The sequence below is a fragment of the Idiotropiscis lumnitzeri genome, chromosome 5 (assembly GCF_059441095.1).
Source record: "Idiotropiscis lumnitzeri isolate Australia: NSW breed Sydney's pygmy pipehorse chromosome 5, RoL_Ilum_1.0, whole genome shotgun sequence".
NCBI classification, from domain to species: domain Eukaryota; kingdom Metazoa; phylum Chordata; class Actinopteri; order Syngnathiformes; family Syngnathidae; genus Idiotropiscis; species Idiotropiscis lumnitzeri.
Window position 1 is genome coordinate 24,782,956 of NC_142395.1, and position 20,521 is coordinate 24,803,476.

Genomic DNA, 20,521 nt, shown 5'->3' on the forward strand with positions numbered 1-20,521 from the left:
TTTTTAATTAATAAAATAATAATAAAACAAAAACCAGACATTAGACCCATGCTTTTAATTGCCTTCACTCACATATCTGCAACGTTTTAAAAAATGTTTTGATGCATTTCAGAAAATGGACAACGCAGTTGGTAAAACATCAACACGTGACATTTATTTCCCATTGCAGAAATGAAAGACAGGATGGACTTTTTTTCTTAATGTCATACAGTGCCTTAGGTGGGAAAAGACTGCTCCAACCCTGGAATCTATATAATAACGTAACTAAAACATGAAAGTATATTTCCTATTGTTGATTTACAGCATTAACAGAAAAGCTGACACAAAAGGGGATTTAAAAAAAAAAAAAAAAAAAAGACATTCAATTTGTCCTCTAGCACATCCTGCTGTTCACAAGTTGCATTTGGCAGTGGACAGAAAATATTACAAACATTTTCCAATTTGTGACGCAAAAAAACAGAGACCAAGATAATCATCCCCACCATTAATGTAGCCTATAACCCGTATTCCTCAATTTAAAAAAAATATCACCACAGGAAGTAAAAATATAAACAACTGAAAAAGTGGTTGCACACCCTTATTCCAAAGAACATCAAATGGGAGTCAACACACACCTGCCAGCACTCAAAGTACGACCTCTGAATAAGCCCCAAATTAAGTTCAGATGTATTTTTTTTTTTTACAATTTTTATTGTCACATTCTACTGCAACTAATTGGTGGCAAGAGTGTGCTGACTCTCATTTGACATTAGGTGAAATGTAATTAGTGAAGACAGCCACTTTCTGAGGATGTGCACACACTTTCACAGTTGTTTATTTTTACGCCACCTCTCCAAGAACTTTAATTTTTTTCCCCCATTTTTGTTGTGCAGGTTATAGGTCACATTAACGGTGGTCTAAGTTTTGAAAATGATTTATCATGATATTAATTTTTCCCTCCATCCAAAAATGGCATTTGAACTGGGGTGTGTAGACTTATTCTATCCATTGCATTTCAGCTGAGGTGGTGGAAAAAAAAAAAACACTGAATCACTTTCCACAAGAAAAAAAAATATTGAACAGGAATAAATGGACACATAGCTTTAATGCTTAAAAAAAATGCTGTCGCACAGCATCATGGGAAGTACTCGTCGTCACTGTAAATACATTTTTTTTTTTCTGCCGTGACCAACGAGGGGGACAATATTATCTCTTGGAATGGATATAAACACTCTAGCTGGTATATTTTCTTATATTGCCCAGTACAGACACAAACACATGTTTTTGCTGGCTTTATGGTACAATTACATTCTTATGGACACGTGTTCAACCACAGGAGATAACACATACACAAAAGCACATGCATTCAAAAGATCCCGGTGAGCAATGGCACGCAGAAGGTGGACACTGGTTAACATTCATACCATAGATGCTCTCATTAATGAAACTGAACCCGCAGCCACGAAACAACAATCAATGCAAAGCAAATTGTGCTGGAGTCAGATGACAAGAATACGAGGTCGGGTGTGATTTCAGGTCCGTGACGAGGCTGCAGGGCTTTTAGTAGCTTGAGCCTGATTGAGCAAAAATTGCACATTACCTCAAATAGTGGCCTCCATTCTGATTAATGATTTGGATTACATTTGGGCGTGGCTTAATTGTTGTTCTGTTATTCTAGGCCTGTTCATCCTGTTGACAGTTTCTAAAGGTTGCAAAAGAAGCCCGGACAAATTGGCTCAGTAGCGCCCCCTTGATTTTTTCTCCTTTTAAACTTCAGTCCCCAAACAACAGAAGCCAAAATGTATATTCTCAAATTGCTGAGTTCTTTTTACTGCTTGTGTGTAGCATTGTGAAAAAGTGAGCCGCTAAATATTTATATTTTAGAAAGAGAGAAAACAAAAAAAAACAAAAATCAACATATTCGTAAAATACTGCATATTGCTATTATGGTCGAAAAAAACAAATCAACAATTGATCAAATGTCTTGCTTGACATAAACACCCTTTGGCCACTATTTGAGGAAATATGGTAACATGGCACGCAGTATAAAGCGGATATAACACCCAACAATCCTAATTTGGAGCAGCACTTAAAAAGTGTACAAGATAATCGATACCCTCTCCCCTTATGTGCTTTAATGTTGTCATTTAGAGAAAAAGAAATTAACATAAAACATCATACCTAAATCAAATATCCTGCTACTCAAATGTTCTTCCTTTGGCCCATGCCCCACCCCTCCATAAGTAGTTTTTTTTTTACAATATCCTGCTGACTTGGAAAAAAAGATTGGTTAAAAAAAATACTTGGTGGAGGTAAAACAAAACAAAAACAAATGACAAAAAAAGAAATCATTGGTCCAAATGGAGGAGGGGGGGGGCACTAAAATTTTTGTGGGACCTGTCCTGACCCACTCACTCGTGTGCAGTGGGGATACTTTCAAGTTCTTCTCAGCTTTCACTATTTCAAAACATGTTTAAAATAGGAATCTACTAGAAACGTTAGCACTTGCTTAAAAAAATCTTACAAAATAATAACATGACAACAGATAAGGAATTTCATAGTTTATTAAAATACTACATGAATTTAATCTATTTGAATATGTATATAAAAAAAAGCGTAATTCCTAAGCAGGCATGAGTGTACATGGTATATGGTCCAGTGTACGAGACTCAATTCAAGTTTAGTAGAAAACAGCAATCTTCAACCCTGAAGACGACTCAGAGGATCATGAGATTTCTCTGAATACAAAAAGAAAGAACAAAAACCAACGTCTTGCTTTGCTACCTCCACCTGTCCTTTGTCAAACCTCTGAGAAGGAGAGAGAGAAAGAGAGAGGTGGAAAAAAAAAAAAAAGGACGGAAACACAAAGTTCCACGTCTCCAGCGTGGCCCAGCCACCGTGAGGTCCGTTTGCAAATGCAATAATAAATACAGGCATCCATGTGGGCTACGAGAGTGACGGAGTTTTCCTTATTTATACACACGCGCACGTGCACGCTCACACACACGCACGCACAAACACACGGTTGACTGAGATGATGTGCGTACTAAATAAAGCCTCCTTTACCCCCTCTCTATTCTTTAACTGGTACTCTTTGCAGTGCAACAGCATGGCAGCAAACGGAGAGCAGTGCTTTCATTAAAAAAAGAAAAAAAAAAAGGAATGGAAAATAAAAATATATACAACATTATGGAAAAGCAGTACTTTTCTCTTTTGGTCCAGCGTCTGAAAGACTGAACTGCTTCCTCCTATAACCAACAGTAGTAGTTTCTGCCATACTTGAAGGGCTGTGGGGGGGAAAAACTTGTGTTAACATTTACTTGGTCCCAAAGGAATATACTGAGCTGAGCAGCCAGACACTTTGAAAAAGTGACATTTCCTATTTTATAATGATCATCATGAGTGCCCTTCTACGATCAAACCACAAAGACAAAGAAAAAGACCAAAAAAAATTAAACCATTTTATATCTGTTGACTTTCGAAAGAACCATAATTTAAAATGCCCCCCTATTTCATTATGATTATTTAATCTTATTTATTAATTTTGAGGCATTATTTTTTTCCCCCACCAATAGTTGGTCAAAATCCATAAAAAGTCCTACTTTTGGGGTGTTTTGACTTTAGGGGTTGAGCTCCATGGAAACAACATTAGGTCATCTGAAGAGGTCAAACTCAGGAGAACCTAATAATTTAAATATATTTGACATTAAGGTCGGAAAGAAGGCAATAATGGCACGGGCAATATGTGTATTGCAGATGTTTGATCAATTCAGATTCAACCTTAAATACGTATGACCATCCAAATGTCCGTATATGCTGCACGGAAATGTTTTCTTTCATTCAAAAAAAGTCATTTCTTGAGGTGCATGTAAATATCACAATAATATCGATGTATCGATATTCAACACATATATCGCGTAACATATTTTTCTAATACTGAGCAGCCCCTACTTACAAGCTCGCTTTGTTTCCTGCACAATCAATGACAATCACATTAGCGGCTGCCCGAGTCACAAGACGAATGAGAGACACATGAGCACAACAGAAGCAAGGGGTCAGCGCTCGCTTCAAATAAAAGTACATTTGTCAACACGAGCTCCCTCATCAGCAGGAAATGCAATTGGTAGTGTGGGCGGAGTCAAAACATGATCGTTTCACCGTGGATGAACACTGACTAGATATATAAATATCACACTAATGACCAGTGGTCTTCGTGTGACAAATTAAGATGTGAATTTTAATGAGAGCTGCTGACACAACAAATATGATTTATAATATAAGTCTTACATTCGTTAATGTTGGCCAAAGGTGAGGCTCAAGACGATCGAGCCTTTCCCGTTGCCCGTCCTTCCCTTTGGAATGACCTTCCGTTAAATGTTAGGCGACGCTCCTCTCTAAGCATTTGTAAAACTCATCTAAAAACACATTTTTTTTCTCTATGGCTTTAGACTCAGCATTGTTTTAATGTTTTATGATGTCTGTTATATTTGTGTCATAAATGTATTGCTTTCACTTTCATTCTTGCCTTTGCTGTTATATGACTTATTTCAAAGTGCTTTATCAATAAAGTTGAGCTTTGCACACTCCTTTCTCTTGACTAACTGCCGACACAGAGCAGCGTCTGACTCTGCAAAAGCATTCCCCGTGGTAAAACGAAGCAAAGATTTTGGCTTCCACTTCTTCTGTCCAATTATTCAAGTTATTTAATTAATTGTTTCAGCTCTGGTATGTAGTTAGGAATGTTACTTAAAACATTGGCTGAAGGCTAAGAAAGACTTCATGGCAGAACAGGCTGAGCCTGGAATAAACATTAATTTTGTCGTCATTAGGGACAAGGGTGACTTTTTACAGCTGCTCGTCAGCAGCCAATGGCAGGGCACATATAGGACAAACAGCCATTCGCACCTAGGAACAATTTAGAATCTTCAATGCAGGTTTTTTGGAATGTATTAGGTAACTGGAGTACCCATGAAAAACCCGAGCTAGCATAGAGAACATGCAAACTCCACACAGGAAGGGCGCGGGTAAAATTCGGGTGCCATGGTACTGCCCAAACTCTGGAAATAATTATTTCTATTATTTCCGATGAGGATATAACTTTCTTCTAAACAAGCTGGAGGTTGTGTTTAACCTTAGACGCGCCAGTGTAACATTTTCATTTTCAAGCTGGGTTGCTGTGGTAGGCAACCACACCTCAAGTCAAACAAAAAGATACGCGTGTCTCACCTCATAATTGAGAGCCTTCAGAGCTGCCGTGTACGTAGCCGCCTTTGGACTTCATCTGGGCCTGAACCAGATCCACCTGCAAATATTCAGGAAGCACCTTTGAGTAAACGAAACCCTAACATGATTGGTGGGTTTGTGTGAGAAGAAGAGAGAGTTTTTCATAACGTACCGACGGCAATCCCAGGCCCATATCACCCGAACCGACGTGTGTGGTGTGAACAAAGTTTGTTGGCTCGCCGATCATGGAGCGGTCGATCCGCCGCCGCCGTTTCTGGCAAACAATGTTAATTTTCAAAACACATTCAATAACGTTTTGTCTTTCTGGTATTTCAAGTTATATTATCAGAGCAAGAATTCAAACACTGCCCAAACTGTCACCTGCTTTATGTTTTTTTTAATGAAAATACACAATTTCTATGTTAGCTGCACTTGTGGTGAGAAGACAAGACAACGCGCATCTGCTAAATAACAAAAATAAAAATCAAACATTGTTTGATCACTTTGGTGTGCAACATTTGCACAAGCATTGCACAAAATTCTGAACCGTTAGATCAGTATTGAGCATGAGAGGTGCCCCGGCTGCTCAACCAACACAATTTATTTCTAAAGCAATTTGCTATAATAACAACAAGGTTTTCAACTGTTCTTTTTTATTACTTAGTGTTGCGTTAAAAACTTCCCAATTCTTATCCACAAATAAATATCTGAATTTTACATTTTTTCAAGAAATTACAATAATGTTTGCAATGAAACGTGTCCTGGCTGGTCCACCAATATCACAGATAACTAAAATAGGTGATACAGAGCGGTGGCATTGGCAGAGATGCCATTCTTCTTATGATAAGCCAGTGCAGAAGAGAATTAATGTCTTTAAACACAGTTTGGCCAACTGTGCACTAAAACTAGGACAAGTTTATATGATCTGTAGGGATGGCTGCAAAGAGGTAAAACAACTGCTGGATCTTTAAACACTGAGATAACCCCTACTTTGTAAAAAAGGAACAAGCAGGAATTATATATTTGTTCAGTCCACGCTGCCTAAAAGGGGCCTGCTTATATTTAGCTTAGTGCATACAGTCTTCTAGAGGGAAATAATACATTAAAAAAATATCTACTCCAAATGGCACAATAACATGAATAAATAAATATATTACAATATAGTATACTTACAGGCTGTGGCTGCTCCGCAATACAGCAGCTGAAACAAACCCAGAATTCAGTCATTCCCAGACGAGTGACAACGCCGCTGTAGCCGTTTCCTGTTTCGGTTGAGCCGCCACTCGCCGCGTGCCTTCCTGTCTGTCTGATGTCAGCACAGCCGCAGATGCACAGTGGAAACTGATGACGGGCTCTCCGTGGGTCTCTCCGGGACAAACGTTTAATGTGAGAAGTGGCCGCCCAGTGCAAAGAACACCCTCCTGTTGTACAAAATAAGTATGGAAGTAGTCACCAAACTTTTTTTTTAACGCAAGGTTGGCTCTAATTTAAAATGACACACGTTTTAGTCCAACCAATAAGAATATCACAAACAACTATCGATTTATATAAGACTAACAAGGAGGTCACAGCTGAGCCTCTAACAGCATGAAGACTTTTAATAAATGTTTGGAATATAGGTTTCCAAACACTGCCTTGGATTAGAGCTAGTAGTTTCACTGAGTAAAGCATGATTGGAAAATGTGGACAGAATACACATACTTGCAATAGCTGACACTGAGCAAGAAATGAGGTCAATAAAGTATGTGGCAGACGAGCTTGTGCGGCGACCTACTATAGACAGTCAATAACGCTCACATTTTAGGGAGGGGTGATATTATAATGAGAGTGTCTGATTCCATACAGCGGCTTACAGAGAGCGCGCCATATCACTGAGCAGTCTCGCTAATTTGGAAACATTCGTTTTAGGAAAGATGACCCAACATGGAGACAACATGTGACATTGGTTGAATCCATGTTTGTCTATAGAAATGTGACAGGGAGGAAAGAATAGTGGAGGAATGTGAAGGGCTATGTTTGGAGGTAGTAATTGAATTTCAGAACTACTCTAAGGGATGCATCATGTCTTGACAGAATAGCCAACACCGGTTTTGGGTAGGTGGCGGACATCTAGTAAAAAAAAAAAAAAAATTACATGAATTCACATTCAGATTTTTCAGTGTACAGAGGCATGGCGAGTTTCCACAGGGAACAAATTTGCCAAGAGACTGGAAGTGTAACTGTCTCACATTCTAGCCATCAGTTTACTCTATAAAACAAACAGTCCAACACAGCTTCTGGCAAGCAAAGGTCATAGCTAGTGATATGATCTAGGCGGAACACCAAACTCATTTGTAATAGCAACTAACCAAAACAGGAACAAATTTCAATATTTGTGTCTTGATCGAATAATCCTTCAAACAGTTCCTGTTGCACTTGTCTACGTTGTTAATTCCTCAAATGAAGGCACACTATTGGTGGTGCAGTTTCCTACAAAATTAAAGTTATCGTGTTCACACTCTGTTCATTAAATGCGCTCTGAAGTGCACTGCAGCCGTAGTGCAACAGTATAAAAATATAAGGTGCATGTGTTTTCATAGGCAATTTTAAACAATAAATGTTGATTTCTACAAGTTCCTATGTAACAATAGGAAAATGTGTGTCCCAGAGTAGCAACCATTGAGAACCAACTCTGATGCTTGGCAGCAAAGTTTTTTCAGCAGAGGGGGGGGGGGGAGATCTCTTAAATGCGAAATGGTTGCTTGTAGTTAGATATTTCCTTATTTGGAACTATGGCTATCCACTTTGTACCCTTCCCACGCAGCACAATAGTTTGTGAGGCAGTTCTATGTTTTCCGATTAAGTCTTTGGACGACATCATATAAATCATTTTGAATTTGACAAACGTCCACAGGTCACAAATGACAATAAACGACATCCAAATAGAGAGGCCGACTAATTATCTAACGACGGATAAATCGTTTAATGAATTTATTGCATCTTCTGGAGGGATTATTTGATCCGTTTGAGCTCAGATTAGCACTAAATCCCGTAATTTGTATTTACAAACAAATTAGTGTTATGTAACTATGCACCACCGCGGCTAATAAAAGCCCGCTTCAAGTGGCGACCGCGAATATGAAATGTAGTAGGTAAATTATGATGCATAGAGGAAAGATATCTTTAATAGGGGACGTTATATACTCAATCTTAAAACATCAAACCCCGCGTTAGCATCAGAAGCGGCTAACAGGGTTAGCTCGCTTGCTGTTTCCTCCACTGACAGCTAGCCAGCCTTGCTAATGTTGCCCCATTTCCGATAGTGGCACACAAACTGGCGATTTAAAACAACTAGTACTTCATGCAGCTACTATCGGTTATCACCGTGAATTCTTCGATTGAAAAATATCTTTAACAAATGTTAAATAATCTTACCAGACGGTGATTAGTTTGTCCGAGTCAAACGGTCCTGTCGAATCGACTGCAAAGCCAGAGAATACATAAAAACACCAGGAAGTACAACGTTGTGAAATGATGTCGACTTCCGTTAAAGTGTGACCACTTCCGTTTTGATCCACGCTTTGCACGTTACTCGTGGGGGATCCAGCAATTCTTCCGTCGTTAACGTTTTTTAGTTATTTATTTTTATTTTTATTAAAAAGATGAGGCCGCTTACAGAGGAAGAGACGAAAACGTTATTTGAGAAGCTGTCGAAATAGTAAGTGGAGCAAGAGGGTATTTGGATGCTCGTTGACTACGTGGTTTAGCATGCTAGGCTAATTCATGTATAAATAATATATATTTTCCTCTCTTTACAGTATCGGGGAAAACATAAAGCTCCTCGTGGACAGACCGGATGGAACGTACTGCTTCAGGCTTCACAACGATCGCGTTTATTACATGAGGTAATCTATTTCTAACACAGTTGAGAGCAGAGGTTCCCAAACGGGCAAGAAAAATAATTATATACTAAATAAAAAATATGACAAAATTTCATCAAATTATTTAGTAAATGAATGCATACCAATGTAGACCTACACGCCAAGAAAATAAACCTAACATGTCAGATATCTCATTCTGTGACCCATAAATCTGCTTTCCTCCTAATTGCCTTAATTCCAATTGCAAATATAATTACTTCATATTCACACTTTATGTAGGTATGCGCTTTTACAAAATGATTGGACATAAATTATTGTGAAGACCACCAACTGAGACCGCAGTTTGAGTACCACTTATTCAGATGTCCATAGAAATTGATGAAGGACTTATCGGTGATCGATTGTTGTCGTGTTTCCGCAGCGAGAAGATTCTTAAACTGTCCACGAACATTGCCCGGAACAAACTGGTGTCACTCGGCACTTGTTTTGGCAAGTTTACGAAGACCATGAAGTTTCGGCTACACATCACAGCGCTGGATTTCTTGGCACCCTATGCAAAGGTTTGTTTCATTCAAAGTTTGTTTCTTTAATATTGTGCAATTTCTGCCAATGTAAATAATATTTAATGAACCAAGTAGTACACTGTTAGCTGCACTGTTTTACATTACACTAACATTCCTAACTGCCAGATAGAAGAAGTATAATGATAGGTTAAAAATAAATGTAAGATAAAAATAAAAAATATAATATAAATAAAAAATATTGTAACTGCCAGGTTAATGATAGACTACGACATGTTCTGATCAGAAGACCACTTAAATAATGGATTTTAAATACATAAAACACAGAACATTACATGTTGTGTGTTTAATCAATGTCCATAATTTAGGATAATCAGCTGTTACTGCCAACGCATGACGTAAAATGCCATAGATGGACTAATGGAATTTGCATTGGTGTTGTGGTCGTAAGATGTGAACGCAAATGGTGCAGAAACACACGTAGAAGGAATATATAACAATATGCGCAGGCATTTATTCTTTATCCTCCATGGAAACTACATATTCCAGATTGAGTCATTTACTTGTGAAACTCTTCATTACTGTATGTCTGTTATTATACTGCCATTCAAGAGTTTTGAGTTGTAAATGTGATCACAAGAAATTAAACTCCCATATCAAAAAGGCCCGAACAGTTACGGTACTCAAATTCAAATCGACATTGCAATGTAGCAGAATACAATATGATTATTCTATTCAATATTATAACAATCTTATTAAATCGCAATATTGAAGAAAAAAAAAAAAGCACTACATTTTTTAAAATCATTCAGCGCTAATGTTGAGGCAGCACTAATTGTTTAATAGATGTGAATAATAAGATAAGATAAGATGTCCTTTATTAGTCCCACAATGGGGAAATTTGATATAATGTGCAAACAAATACCGTATTTTTACGGCCAAAAGACGCGCCGTATCAAAGGGCGCAGTACCAGTTGAGGGTGCTATTTCTGTATTTGATACATAGATAGAACGCACCGTATCATTGGGCGCAAACAGAACCGAGCAACCGAGCAGTCGTGCTTGGCTGCTCAGTCGCGCTAGCGTGTTTTTAAAATGGCAGCGGGAGTTCGGTGGTACTTTATTTTAGCTTTTAACAACGTGCTGAAGTTGTCCTCATCCAAAAATGCACCAAGTCCTTGTCTTCTGTATCAAAAGGCGCCCTGGCTTTTTTGGACGAGTTTCAGGACTTTAAAGTGCGCCTTATGGCTGTGAAAATACGGTATATAATTCATTTTAAGTTATGTAACCAATGACTTAATTGATTAATATAATGCTGAATCTTTTTTGTTTTAATCCGATCTACTTACGACGTAGCCTATTTACTATTTTTGACTTTGTGACTTCAATTGTGCACTGCTAAATTAATGCATACTCAGCATCGCCAATTGAATTCATTTAACATTCGTCAAATGCAAGTTTCTGATTGTTGTGAAAAAGTTGATGTTTTAAATGCACAAATAAACACACTTCCACTGACTCTCATTAGATTGTGTGTAGCTGTACTTAATGTTACGCTTGTGAATTTGACTCAATCTTCATGAAGTTCAAGGTGTGGGTGAAACCTGGGGCAGAGCAGTCTTTCCTCTACGGGAATCACATCCTAAAGTCCGGTCTGGGGAGGATCACGGAGAACACCATGCAGTACCAAGGTGTGGTGGTCTACTCGATGACTGACGTGCCCCTGGTAGGTATTCTCCACATGCGTCAAGTTCCAACCTGCTGAGAACATATCCAGCTCATCAGATGGCTTGATTTTTTTTTCCAGGGGTTTGGAGTGGCAGCCAAGACGACGCAGGAGTGTCGGCGAGTGGACCCCATGTCCATAGTTGTGTTCCATCAGGCTGACGTGGGCGAGTTCATCAGGAATGAAGACACATTAACATAAACAAAGCTTCTATCAGTTGGACTGCAGCTAATGTTGATTTGTCATCTGTCCCCACACACACACACAACCTGAATCCACATTTGTTATATGACATTTACAATAAATCATATTTGTGATGATTTGAGTCAAGTGATGTAATGCAGTTAAGCAAAAAGTTTTGTTTTTCGAGACCCTCAAGGACACGTACATGAAAAGCAATAACGAACTGTTAAAAGTAAAAACAAATACTAATATATATATATATATAAATATATATTACATAAGTGACGAATATAAGTGTTGCAGTAAAAACAAAAAAAAAAAAACACTTTTTCCATCCAGGACTAAAGAGCGAGAGCTTGAGCACCACCTAGTGGTGAGTAATTAAATTTTCAAAGGAGCCTTTTCAGAAACTGTTTTCCAGTAACAGCAACATGCTTTTCAACGGTGTTAAATCTGACTTTTTTTTTTCATTTTGTAAATTGTTGCTTATGAAGTCACATTAAAAATACATTGAAACATATCGACATTAAATAACTATTTACTCAACATTCCCTCCCAAAAACATGCATATAGTGTCTTATGTTTTTTTTAATCGTATTGACATTCTGAACGCTCACCGCTATTAAGCTCTTATCCCACCGCATAGTGCAGGGTGGAGCACGCCGCGCTCAAACCCATTCATTGTGTATGTGGTGAGGGGCGGGGACCACGGAACGGTGCGGTTCCGGGCGGCGTGACTAAAGTTCTGCCACGACCGCAAGGTGTGTCACTATTCGAGAGCATTTTCACCGTGAAGCCAGACAAGCGCATCCAATCGGAGAGCAACTGGCGGAGTGATCTGATGAGGTTGCGGCGGACTCACAGGTAACCGAATGACGACAGTGAAATGCTGACGTAGCGACCAACTGTATAACGTTAACACTTCCACTTCGAAACTAAATAAGATTAATATGTGTATGTAGCAATATCTTCGCGAGTTAGCACTTTGAATGATCCACTATTGTGCCTTATATTGGTAAGTTTGACTCCCTGAAGGCTGAGGACCAGATGTGGCGCACTGGCCATAATTAGCTTAAATGTGACCAAGGGTCAATTCGTGCATGTGTCTGGCAGTATGTATGACATGGTGGATACAGATTCATTGTAAAATTTGACAATTAGTGGAAGAGAATTTAATAATGTCCCGCACCACTGTAAATTACTAGCATACATTATTTGTAGTTACCGAAAGAATTTTCAAAACAATCACGTAAAATTAAATAATTCTCACCCCTGAGTGACTCGAGCTCACCTGTAACAGCCATTAGAAAATTGGTTGATATTTTAGAACAATATGACAAGGTTACAAGCAGACTCATTCACATTTATTCAACAAACTATAAACAACTCTACATTTGTGGATCTCATATAGTAAAAAAAAAAAAAAAAATCAAAGGTAGAAACAAAATTTAAGAAGGTAATCGACTTAAACCAAATGTAGTTTTTTCATTGTCCTCCACCTGTCTTTAAGATGGACATTTGTCCGGTCACTAAAGGAGTAATAAGACTTAATTTTGTTCCAGTTGCCCTCTCCAAATTTCTTGACTCCATCCCTGAGCCTCTCGCTTTCCTCTTCTGTCCACTTCTGCAACACAACAGGCAAATTATATACATCCGCACAAATGCAGAATCTATGAAAAACGACAGCAATTACTGCATCTTACTGAGTGGCTGTGACTTTCCCCATGTATTCATTTGTCATCCAGTACATTATATTAACCTCCGGGGCCAATGATGTGCACACCAGCAGAAGCAGCACAAGGTTCATTAAGTTGAAGCAAAAATCCATTTTGATCTCTTTACATTGCATTATTATTATTATCATTATTTTAGGTTTTTTTATAAAGTAGAAGTCTCACTGAAAGTACTCCAAATGTCTGCAGAGTGTGTTGTCCACATGAAAGAATGTAGACGGGCTACTTTGCAAATACAGTATTTCATGAAAACACCTGGTACTCTCAATATAGTGCATCTCTATGAAATAGAATATCATTTTCAATCAATTGTGATCGGGTGTTGTGATCTATAAACATTTGCAAAATAAAAAAACAACAACAACAAAAAAAACAAGACGGTGCATGAGTGTTGAGGGCAACATTTTTGGTGTTGAAACACTTACCCTTTTCTTCATTCCTGATAATGAAGACTTGTCAGATGATTCTAATCAACGAAAAACAATAAATGAAAGTTAAACCCAAAAACATGCAGATACCAAATTGATTTTTTTTCTCTTGTCCAACCATTGAAAAGTTCCTCTTCTTCTGTCCAATTGACTCTGGTCTCCTTGGCATTTCTGTACAGCTCCTTCCTGTCAAGAAAAAAGGCTCAGCTAAATAAATGTAAAAGAAGCAGTGATTCCCAACAACTGAAAGAGATCATCAGGTGTGCTGTGAGAAAACCACATTAATGGTTTCAACGTGAAGTCAGAACATTTTGCAGCTAGATCCCCAAAACGCCACTCTCAAGGCACCATAACTCCACACCGTGTATTTTCCACATGAAAAGGAATGTTTCTCTGTTGAAAACTGACCATTTTGCATGGGATTGATCCCTCTTAGGAGTAGAATTTTTTTGAGGGGTGCAGCATTGGGCATTCGAAGATGGTGGACTGTCCAGTGATGAATCTGTGATGACGACTTCACCTTTATTTCCCATAAACCTGCAAGAATTTTAGCGTTGTCATACAGCCTCAAAATGAGGAACAATCTGTCATGTGGCACAATTTGCACTTGCTTGCTTGGAGGGTTGCTGACACTTTTTTTCACTGGAGATTTGTTGTGAGCTGGCGAATCCGGCACCATGTCCGTACTGTCCGATGACAACTCTTCGGATTGAGAGCTCTTTCTGCATGTACAAGCGCGCCAACAATGAGATCACTGATAAAGGAATTGTAATGAGCAATTAAAAAAAAAAAAAGAAATTCATGGTTTATCTGAACATATGCACTTACTCGTACGACAAAGCCTGGTTGTCACGTGTTCTTTGTGAGACTTGATTTCTGGATGCCGGGCTCGAGGATTGTTCCCCGCGTTGTGGAGATGCTTCAACATCACTAGCCAAAGAGCTACAGGGCAAAAAGGTTGACATTAGATCCGACAGTGGGGAGGGAGTATCTTCACTGTAAGCTACTCTAAAATATAAAGTCATTTGTAATTTACGGTGCCAAGCACTTTTATCATCATGAACAAAGCTCAGGGAACGGCAATTTTCCTTGTTCCAGTGTGTGTACACTTCAATAAGAGGCAGTCAAAAATGAATGAGCCATATTCAATTGATATTTTTGCAGAAATTTCAACCATGTCAAGTTAAGTATACTTTTCAATGGTCTATACTTATTTATCTTGAGCACTACAGTTTTAAAGTCATGGGAGCTTGCAATTATCAATGTCAAATTCTCAAATTAGACGTCATGGTCTTCTTTAGACAGCAAACATGAAAAATAAACAATCTCTAATCAGTTACTTCATTTATAAATAAGCCCTTTACTGAAACCAATCTTAATCTAGATATTCATGTACACGTACTATTGCATGTTTATTGGCTTTGTTGGAAGGAAGGAAGAAGGAAAGAAAGTTGGAAAGAGAAAGCAAAGAGAGAAAGAGAGAGAGATAAACAGTGACCATAAGTCACATTCCACAAACAACTTTACCTGCTCTTTACCAATAGATCTGTGGCTAATCGAGGTCTCTTCGGCGGGACTACCACCATGTCAGTTTGACAGGATGAATTCCGCAACTGCACCGGCTCATGTGCGCCGACCGCAGCCTCCTGCTCCTGAGAGGCTGCAGCCAAAGAGCTTGCTTGACTATCCGGCTCCATCACCATCTTTGCCAAGTTGTAAAGTTGCAGTTTCCTCGCCGGGAATCTCATTCCTTTCCTGGCTGTGTTTCGCGTTGAACCGGTTTTGGACTGAGGAGGGGCGTCTGTTTGTGAGGGAGGGGTGGCCGGGGCAGCTTCCAGGGGGCTGTCAGAGTTTCTCTGGAAAAGCTCTTCGCTCTCCGTGTATTCACTTGTGTACCCATTGTCATGAGTTGCAAGAGTCGCTTCATTTTCAACTTCGCCCTCCAGCTGAGAAAAAGGAATCATGACCCCACCCGCAGCCAAAGCCTGGTAGGCAAACTGCAGTCTCTCCTTTGGTATAACCGATTGGTCACTAAAATTTGGAGGAAGACAATGTCGAGTTAAGAGAACACATTGGAAAATAACAGCCGATAAGACATTGCCTGATCATGAAGTAAATACCGTAAATCTATGTGATTAATGTGCACTTTGTATACTACACCAACACCCCATAAAAAGTTTTTTTTCCCCTATGCACTTGTCAGTAACAGGGTTGGTCCCCTGATTTGCTGTTAACCTTTATTATCAGAGTAATATGACTGAATAAAGATTCAAAACATACCAAGCATCCAAGCCGCTTATCCTCACGAAAGTCATGGGTGTGCTGGAGCCCATCCCAGCTGTCTTCGGGCAGTGGGCGGGGTAATTAGTTTGTAACGATTAATGTTGTGCTGTAGCTTTGGACCAGGCGTGGGCAAACTACGGCCCGGGGGCCACATGTGGCCCGTTTAACGTTTTAAAAATTAAATGTATTTTATTTCTCCGATGAGGTGAGGTCACCAAAACACTCAATCCATCTGCTCCTGGTCCGCCCCCTCTGTCAAATTTTAGAACCTATTGTGGCCCGCCAATCAAAAAGTTTGCCCACCCCTGCTCTAGACTTATTGAAGATGCTGCATTTGCGGTCATTGGGCCAAACTACGTAACAGTTTTTTTCTGGATTGTAACTGATCTTGCTAGGCCTACAGAATATTGTGTTGTAAAGATAAAAACATGGAGCTGTGATGCAAAAAAAAGAAAAAGGCTAAGACGTGTAAATACGTCTTTGGGAGGCAGGGACTACAATTTTGAAAATGTATATATACGTCTTCTGGATTGAATGAGTTAATTTTGAGGTGTTTTTTTAAATAAAGGAATTCAAATATTTCTCAGTTGTTGATCTGAAGGTATTTGTTTCCATAGATTTCCTTTGTTGGAACTTATCATCTTGATGTTATTTTAATGCGAAATGAATTCTATTAAGTTGTTTAAAAACAAAATAGTGTTCAATGAATAAATTGCCCAACCATTTTCAAAATAATCCACTGTAATCTCATCTCAGAACCTACCATATCAGCAGCTGGACGTCAACTTTCGCACTAGTGGAGGGGCCACATTTATCAAGCTCATCAGTAGTTGCGAGCTCGCCGGGTTGCTTGCCAAGTTCAGTGATCAGCTGTTTTGCAATCTTGATAAAAAATAAAAATACAAATTCAGTATTTTATCATCATTACTCTTTAATCCCTGAAGGGCAAATTTAATTTACTCTTCATCATATAGGCATGCAGAGAGGTTCAAGGGCACATCAATAGTAGTAAGACAGCAGACTATCACCTCTCCAAAAATCAATGGCCAATTTTTTGGGGTTTGTTTCAGGACATGACATTGATTTATACGACACAGAGATCCCTAGTCCAATGTTTAACACATACCTTGTGAAGAAAGGGAACAGAGAATGGGCAGAATTCCCGGCAGAAAGTGACGATCTGCTCCTTTAATTGTTTGAAGTCCATTTCCTCAATGACTTTATGCTTGTTGCTTCTCTGACTGATGAGATCCATAAAAATCTTTTTCTAAGGGGCAAAAATTTTGTGGTTATTATTGTTTTTTTTTGCATTATAGGACTGATGTGAGTTTTCTATTGTAACACTGTGACTTAATGAATGGGTCTGTGTTCTATCCTATAACGTTAAAAAAAATGGCAGTTTTGAAAGAAAAATCACCTTGGCAGCCTCCGATTTAGGAAAATGGCGGAGGACTTTTTTTGCCTTGTCAAAATTTCCGTTCTTAATGAAAAGCTTCACAATCTGAAAGCAGAGACAAAACAACAATATTTATTTTACATCTAAATGTTGAATAAAATGCAATCTGGTTATGTCATTCAACGAGAGACTGTTTAGTTTGTACATTGTAAAATTAAGAGCAAAAAAGTGAAAGTTAAGGATGTTATAAGACAACTTGAAACTAGGTCTGAACAATTTTGAAAAACAATGTAATTGTGCGTACCCCCCCAGGGCTGTTCGATTTTACCCAACAAGAAAATCCTGATTTTCTCTCAAACACAATTTGCCGATTATGATTACTATTGCTTTGTAAAATAAAAATAATGACAAAGTATTTGATTTAAACTTAATTTGTATCTCTTTGAACTCAAAATGTCAGTGAATTTAACTGTGTTAATACACGTAGAACAACCCTTTTAGATTAAGAGCCTTTTGTTTATACAACATACGTCAGCTGTGTTCTAAATTAAACTAGTAATGAAAAAGAAAGTGCAAATACGACTTAAAACAAAATAAAACATGAGAAAAGGTAGCTCAGTCAATCAGTCAATAATGGATAATCCATTAATCCATGGATAATCCGAAAATGGTGAATTTGACTATCGAACGTACAGAATTGAACATTTTTATAATCATTATAACCAGAAAAGTTGGTTACGGTTTAAAATGGCTCAATTGAGCATTTTTCATGATTTCCTGTCGAAACAAACTAATTTGACCGAACACCATTGTATTAAATTTAGAAAGAATTTGTCATGCACATATATTCATAGTTCATGTGTGCACATACCATCTCCTTCACTAAGATGCAAACTTTTTTCAAGCTCTTTTGTGAAACATCACTTTTCCCACGCAGACTTTCCAGTTGCATAAGGGCCGATTCCAAAGGGCATAATGTTTCATGGCTCCCAAAAGTCACATCTGTAATTACAAATATAATAATTCTAGTTTGGCTATTATGTAAGTAGGCTTTGATTGTAATAAAATAGTAGTAGGAAAAAAGATAAAGAATTACAGTGTTTCCCGGTTAATGTGCAGTGTTTAAACACTTAGTTTGCAGCAAAGAGTTGGCAACTGTAATTTTTTCACTTTTTTGTTTTCGGTTGCATTTGGTAGTGTAAATTATTGTGCAGCAGCCCTTAGAGACACGCTATTACTTTGATTGCAAAGGGAGGTAAAATACACCAACTTGGCCCTACTGTCAGTATGCGTGTCTCCTGTTTTACCAGTGCAGATTCATGGCGGTGGCGCAGAATGAATAGATTGCAGTCTCACCAAGTGTTTCGCCCTCGTTTATGCGGGAGAGTAACTTTATTACGAAAATCTTTTTTGGCATAACGTCACTTGCTGCCACAGGACGTGCCATGATACCTGCACAACAAAAAGTAAGAAGACATGTATTCAGATAACACATTTAAGAGCACTTTGTCAGAACAAAAAACAAAATAAGACAAAATCATTACAAAACATATCCAAACAGACTTGGATACAGTCAAGCAAGCTGATTGTGTACGGTCCAATTTCTATTTTTTTAATCAATTGATATTTGTAATGACGTGTTAAGTTTGACAACGTCCATTCAAACATAAATTGGGGCTGGACAATTCATCTTTTTTTTTTAATTCGGATGTTGGCTTTTCAGGATAAGCAAAACAATGTTATTGATGAACAACGATTTGAGTGCCACACGGGGCGATACGTGTGCTAATGTTTCTGTGCTATAAAAGCCGCGAATGCACCTTTGTTGCATTCAACTAGCATCTGTGGATCAAGAATATGTTTAGCAGGCGATTGAAAATTAAGTTAAAAAATAAATGAAAATAAATCTGTATATATCGATATTGACCAATATGAAATACTTTTCAGTCATATCGCCCAGCTTTGAGTTTTTAAAATTATTTTTCAGTAAATGATTTTGAAATAAACCCCTAATCTCATGTCTGGGATTTGGAGAGATAAAAAAGAATGACATTTTATGAACGAAATGTTTTTTTTCCATTTAAGTTATTTCATTTAGTTTTCATTAACTATACCATAACCTTGGGCATATCAAGGTATTCTGAGATATTTGGGAATATAACTTTTTCCTTTGACACAATCGCACATTTTAAGAGAGCGCTGCAACGGTTTGACCATTTCCATTCATTTCTCAGTTACATTTTCACGACTACCAATTCTCATGGGGACATCAAAAACATTTCCAATAGTATGCTTTAATTCAATACCTTTGCAGAGCAGCTTCTCCCCACGAGGGTAATCACTCGTTAACATTAGCAACACCGGCCCCCCGTCCCACCCCAAAATAAATAAATAACCTTATCTCCGTCACCAAGTAAAGTGCCTATCTTATTCAACATATGTCACAGTTTCAAAAACAAACGTCAGTCAATAAGTACGACTTTGGCGGGCAAGCGACGAAACAGAGCGAGTAAGTATATACTTACTTTGGATTACTTGTCTCACTTCAGAAAAGCCTTCGTTTTGGTCTTTAGCAAACAATTGTAACGCTAGTGATATATAATGATCCATAAGCCAGCGGTTGACGAGAGACTCGTCTGTTTCCGTATGTAGGTCTGCCTCCGCCATGTTTGAACCACAGCGACGTTACATCAGTCGCGAGGAAGCGACACATCTTTGTGTATTGCAAGGCGGGAAATCTTGTTAACCATTGCTATATTCGCTGATTAGTTTGTCATCTTAAACGACAAACACGCGAACTGCAAAGTTACAACAGAAAAAAAAACGATAAATCTTCCAACTGAGATAAGGAGAATTTGTGGGTTACATTGTTACAGGCAAACAATGGGGATTAGATAATTGCCTTAAAATCAAAACTCGGGCATGAATGTAAATCTTATTACTTCCGGGAGAACCTTGGCCGATGCTTTTAGGGGCACACAGTTCAGTGGAGCGCCCCCGCCGGCTTGGAGAAGCTCGTCATCCGACGAAACACTGCTTACGTCAAATTAATTTTTGTTCGACGTGTCGAGTTTATTACTTGGTGTCATTTGATTCGCCCGACTTTGTCAAAAATAATCTCTGTAAACCCATAGTATATTCACAACCTCTGTCAAATGAAAAGGGAAAGACTCAGAAATACATAACTTG

At 38.4% G+C, this 20,521-nt stretch overlaps 3 protein-coding genes across 3 annotated transcripts; 1 reads left to right on the top strand and 2 right to left on the bottom strand.

Annotated features, from left to right (window-relative positions):
- Positions 1-128: 128 nt before the first annotated feature.
- LOC148337403 (CDC42 small effector protein 2) lies at positions 129-8,758 on the bottom strand. Its single transcript, XM_088295838.1, has 5 exons — positions 8,617-8,758; positions 6,376-6,623; positions 5,375-5,476; positions 5,206-5,281; positions 129-3,266 (listed from the first exon to the last, which is right to left on the bottom strand). The coding sequence occupies exons 2-4, from the start codon at positions 6,427-6,429 to the stop codon at positions 5,207-5,209; spliced, it is 231 nt and encodes a 76-aa protein (XP_088151964.1). The 5' UTR covers positions 6,430-6,623; positions 8,617-8,758; the 3' UTR covers positions 129-3,266; position 5,206.
- nip7 (NIP7 nucleolar pre-rRNA processing protein) lies at positions 8,706-11,629 on the top strand. Its single transcript, XM_088295837.1, has 5 exons — positions 8,706-8,899; positions 9,000-9,086; positions 9,484-9,622; positions 11,169-11,309; positions 11,391-11,629. Exons 1-5 carry the CDS (start codon positions 8,844-8,846, stop codon positions 11,508-11,510), a joined length of 543 nt encoding a protein of 180 aa, XP_088151963.1. The 5' UTR covers positions 8,706-8,843; the 3' UTR covers positions 11,511-11,629.
- Positions 11,630-12,834: 1,205 nt separating this feature from the next.
- terf2 (telomeric repeat binding factor 2) lies at positions 12,835-20,275 on the bottom strand. The gene is made up of 13 exons (XM_088296260.1): positions 19,858-20,275; positions 18,689-18,784; positions 18,204-18,334; positions 17,354-17,437; positions 17,063-17,203; positions 16,700-16,818; positions 15,181-15,684; positions 14,482-14,595; positions 14,265-14,375; positions 14,062-14,190; positions 13,772-13,839; positions 13,651-13,691; positions 12,835-13,116 (listed from the first exon to the last, which is right to left on the bottom strand). The coding sequence occupies exons 1-13, from the start codon at positions 19,997-19,999 to the stop codon at positions 12,958-12,960; spliced, it is 1,839 nt and encodes a 612-aa protein (XP_088152386.1). The 5' UTR covers positions 20,000-20,275; the 3' UTR covers positions 12,835-12,957.
- Between the last annotated feature and the right edge of the window lie 246 nt (positions 20,276-20,521).

Bases quoted from the DNA above. Each gene is read 5' to 3' on its own strand.
- LOC148337403 (XM_088295838.1), bottom strand. From the start codon at position 6,429: ATGACTGAATTCTGGGTTTGTTTCAGCTGCTGTATTGCGGAGCAGCCA. The intron at 5,477-6,375 runs GTAAGTATACTA...ATTGTTTGCCAG, and splicing joins TTGCGGAGCAGCCACAGCCT to AAACGGCGGCGGCGGATCGA. The intron at 5,282-5,374 runs GTACGTTATGAA...GAATATTTGCAG, and splicing joins TGGGCCTGGGATTGCCGTCG to GTGGATCTGGTTCAGGCCCA.
- nip7 (XM_088295837.1), top strand. From the start codon at position 8,844: ATGAGGCCGCTTACAGAGGAAGAGACGAAAACGTTATTTGAGAAGCTG. The intron at 9,087-9,483 runs GTAATCTATTTC...GTGTTTCCGCAG, and splicing joins GATCGCGTTTATTACATGAG to CGAGAAGATTCTTAAACTGT. The intron at 11,310-11,390 runs GTAGGTATTCTC...TTTTTTTTCCAG, and splicing joins CGATGACTGACGTGCCCCTG to GGGTTTGGAGTGGCAGCCAA.
- terf2 (XM_088296260.1), bottom strand. From the start codon at position 19,999: ATGGCGGAGGCAGACCTACATACGGAAACAGACGAGTCTCTCGTCAAC. The intron at 18,785-19,857 runs GTAAGTATATAC...TTTGTTGTGCAG, and splicing joins AGTGAGACAAGTAATCCAAA to GTATCATGGCACGTCCTGTG. The intron at 14,596-15,180 runs GTAAAGTTGTTT...TTTGCCCTGTAG, and splicing joins GATCTATTGGTAAAGAGCAG to CTCTTTGGCTAGTGATGTTG.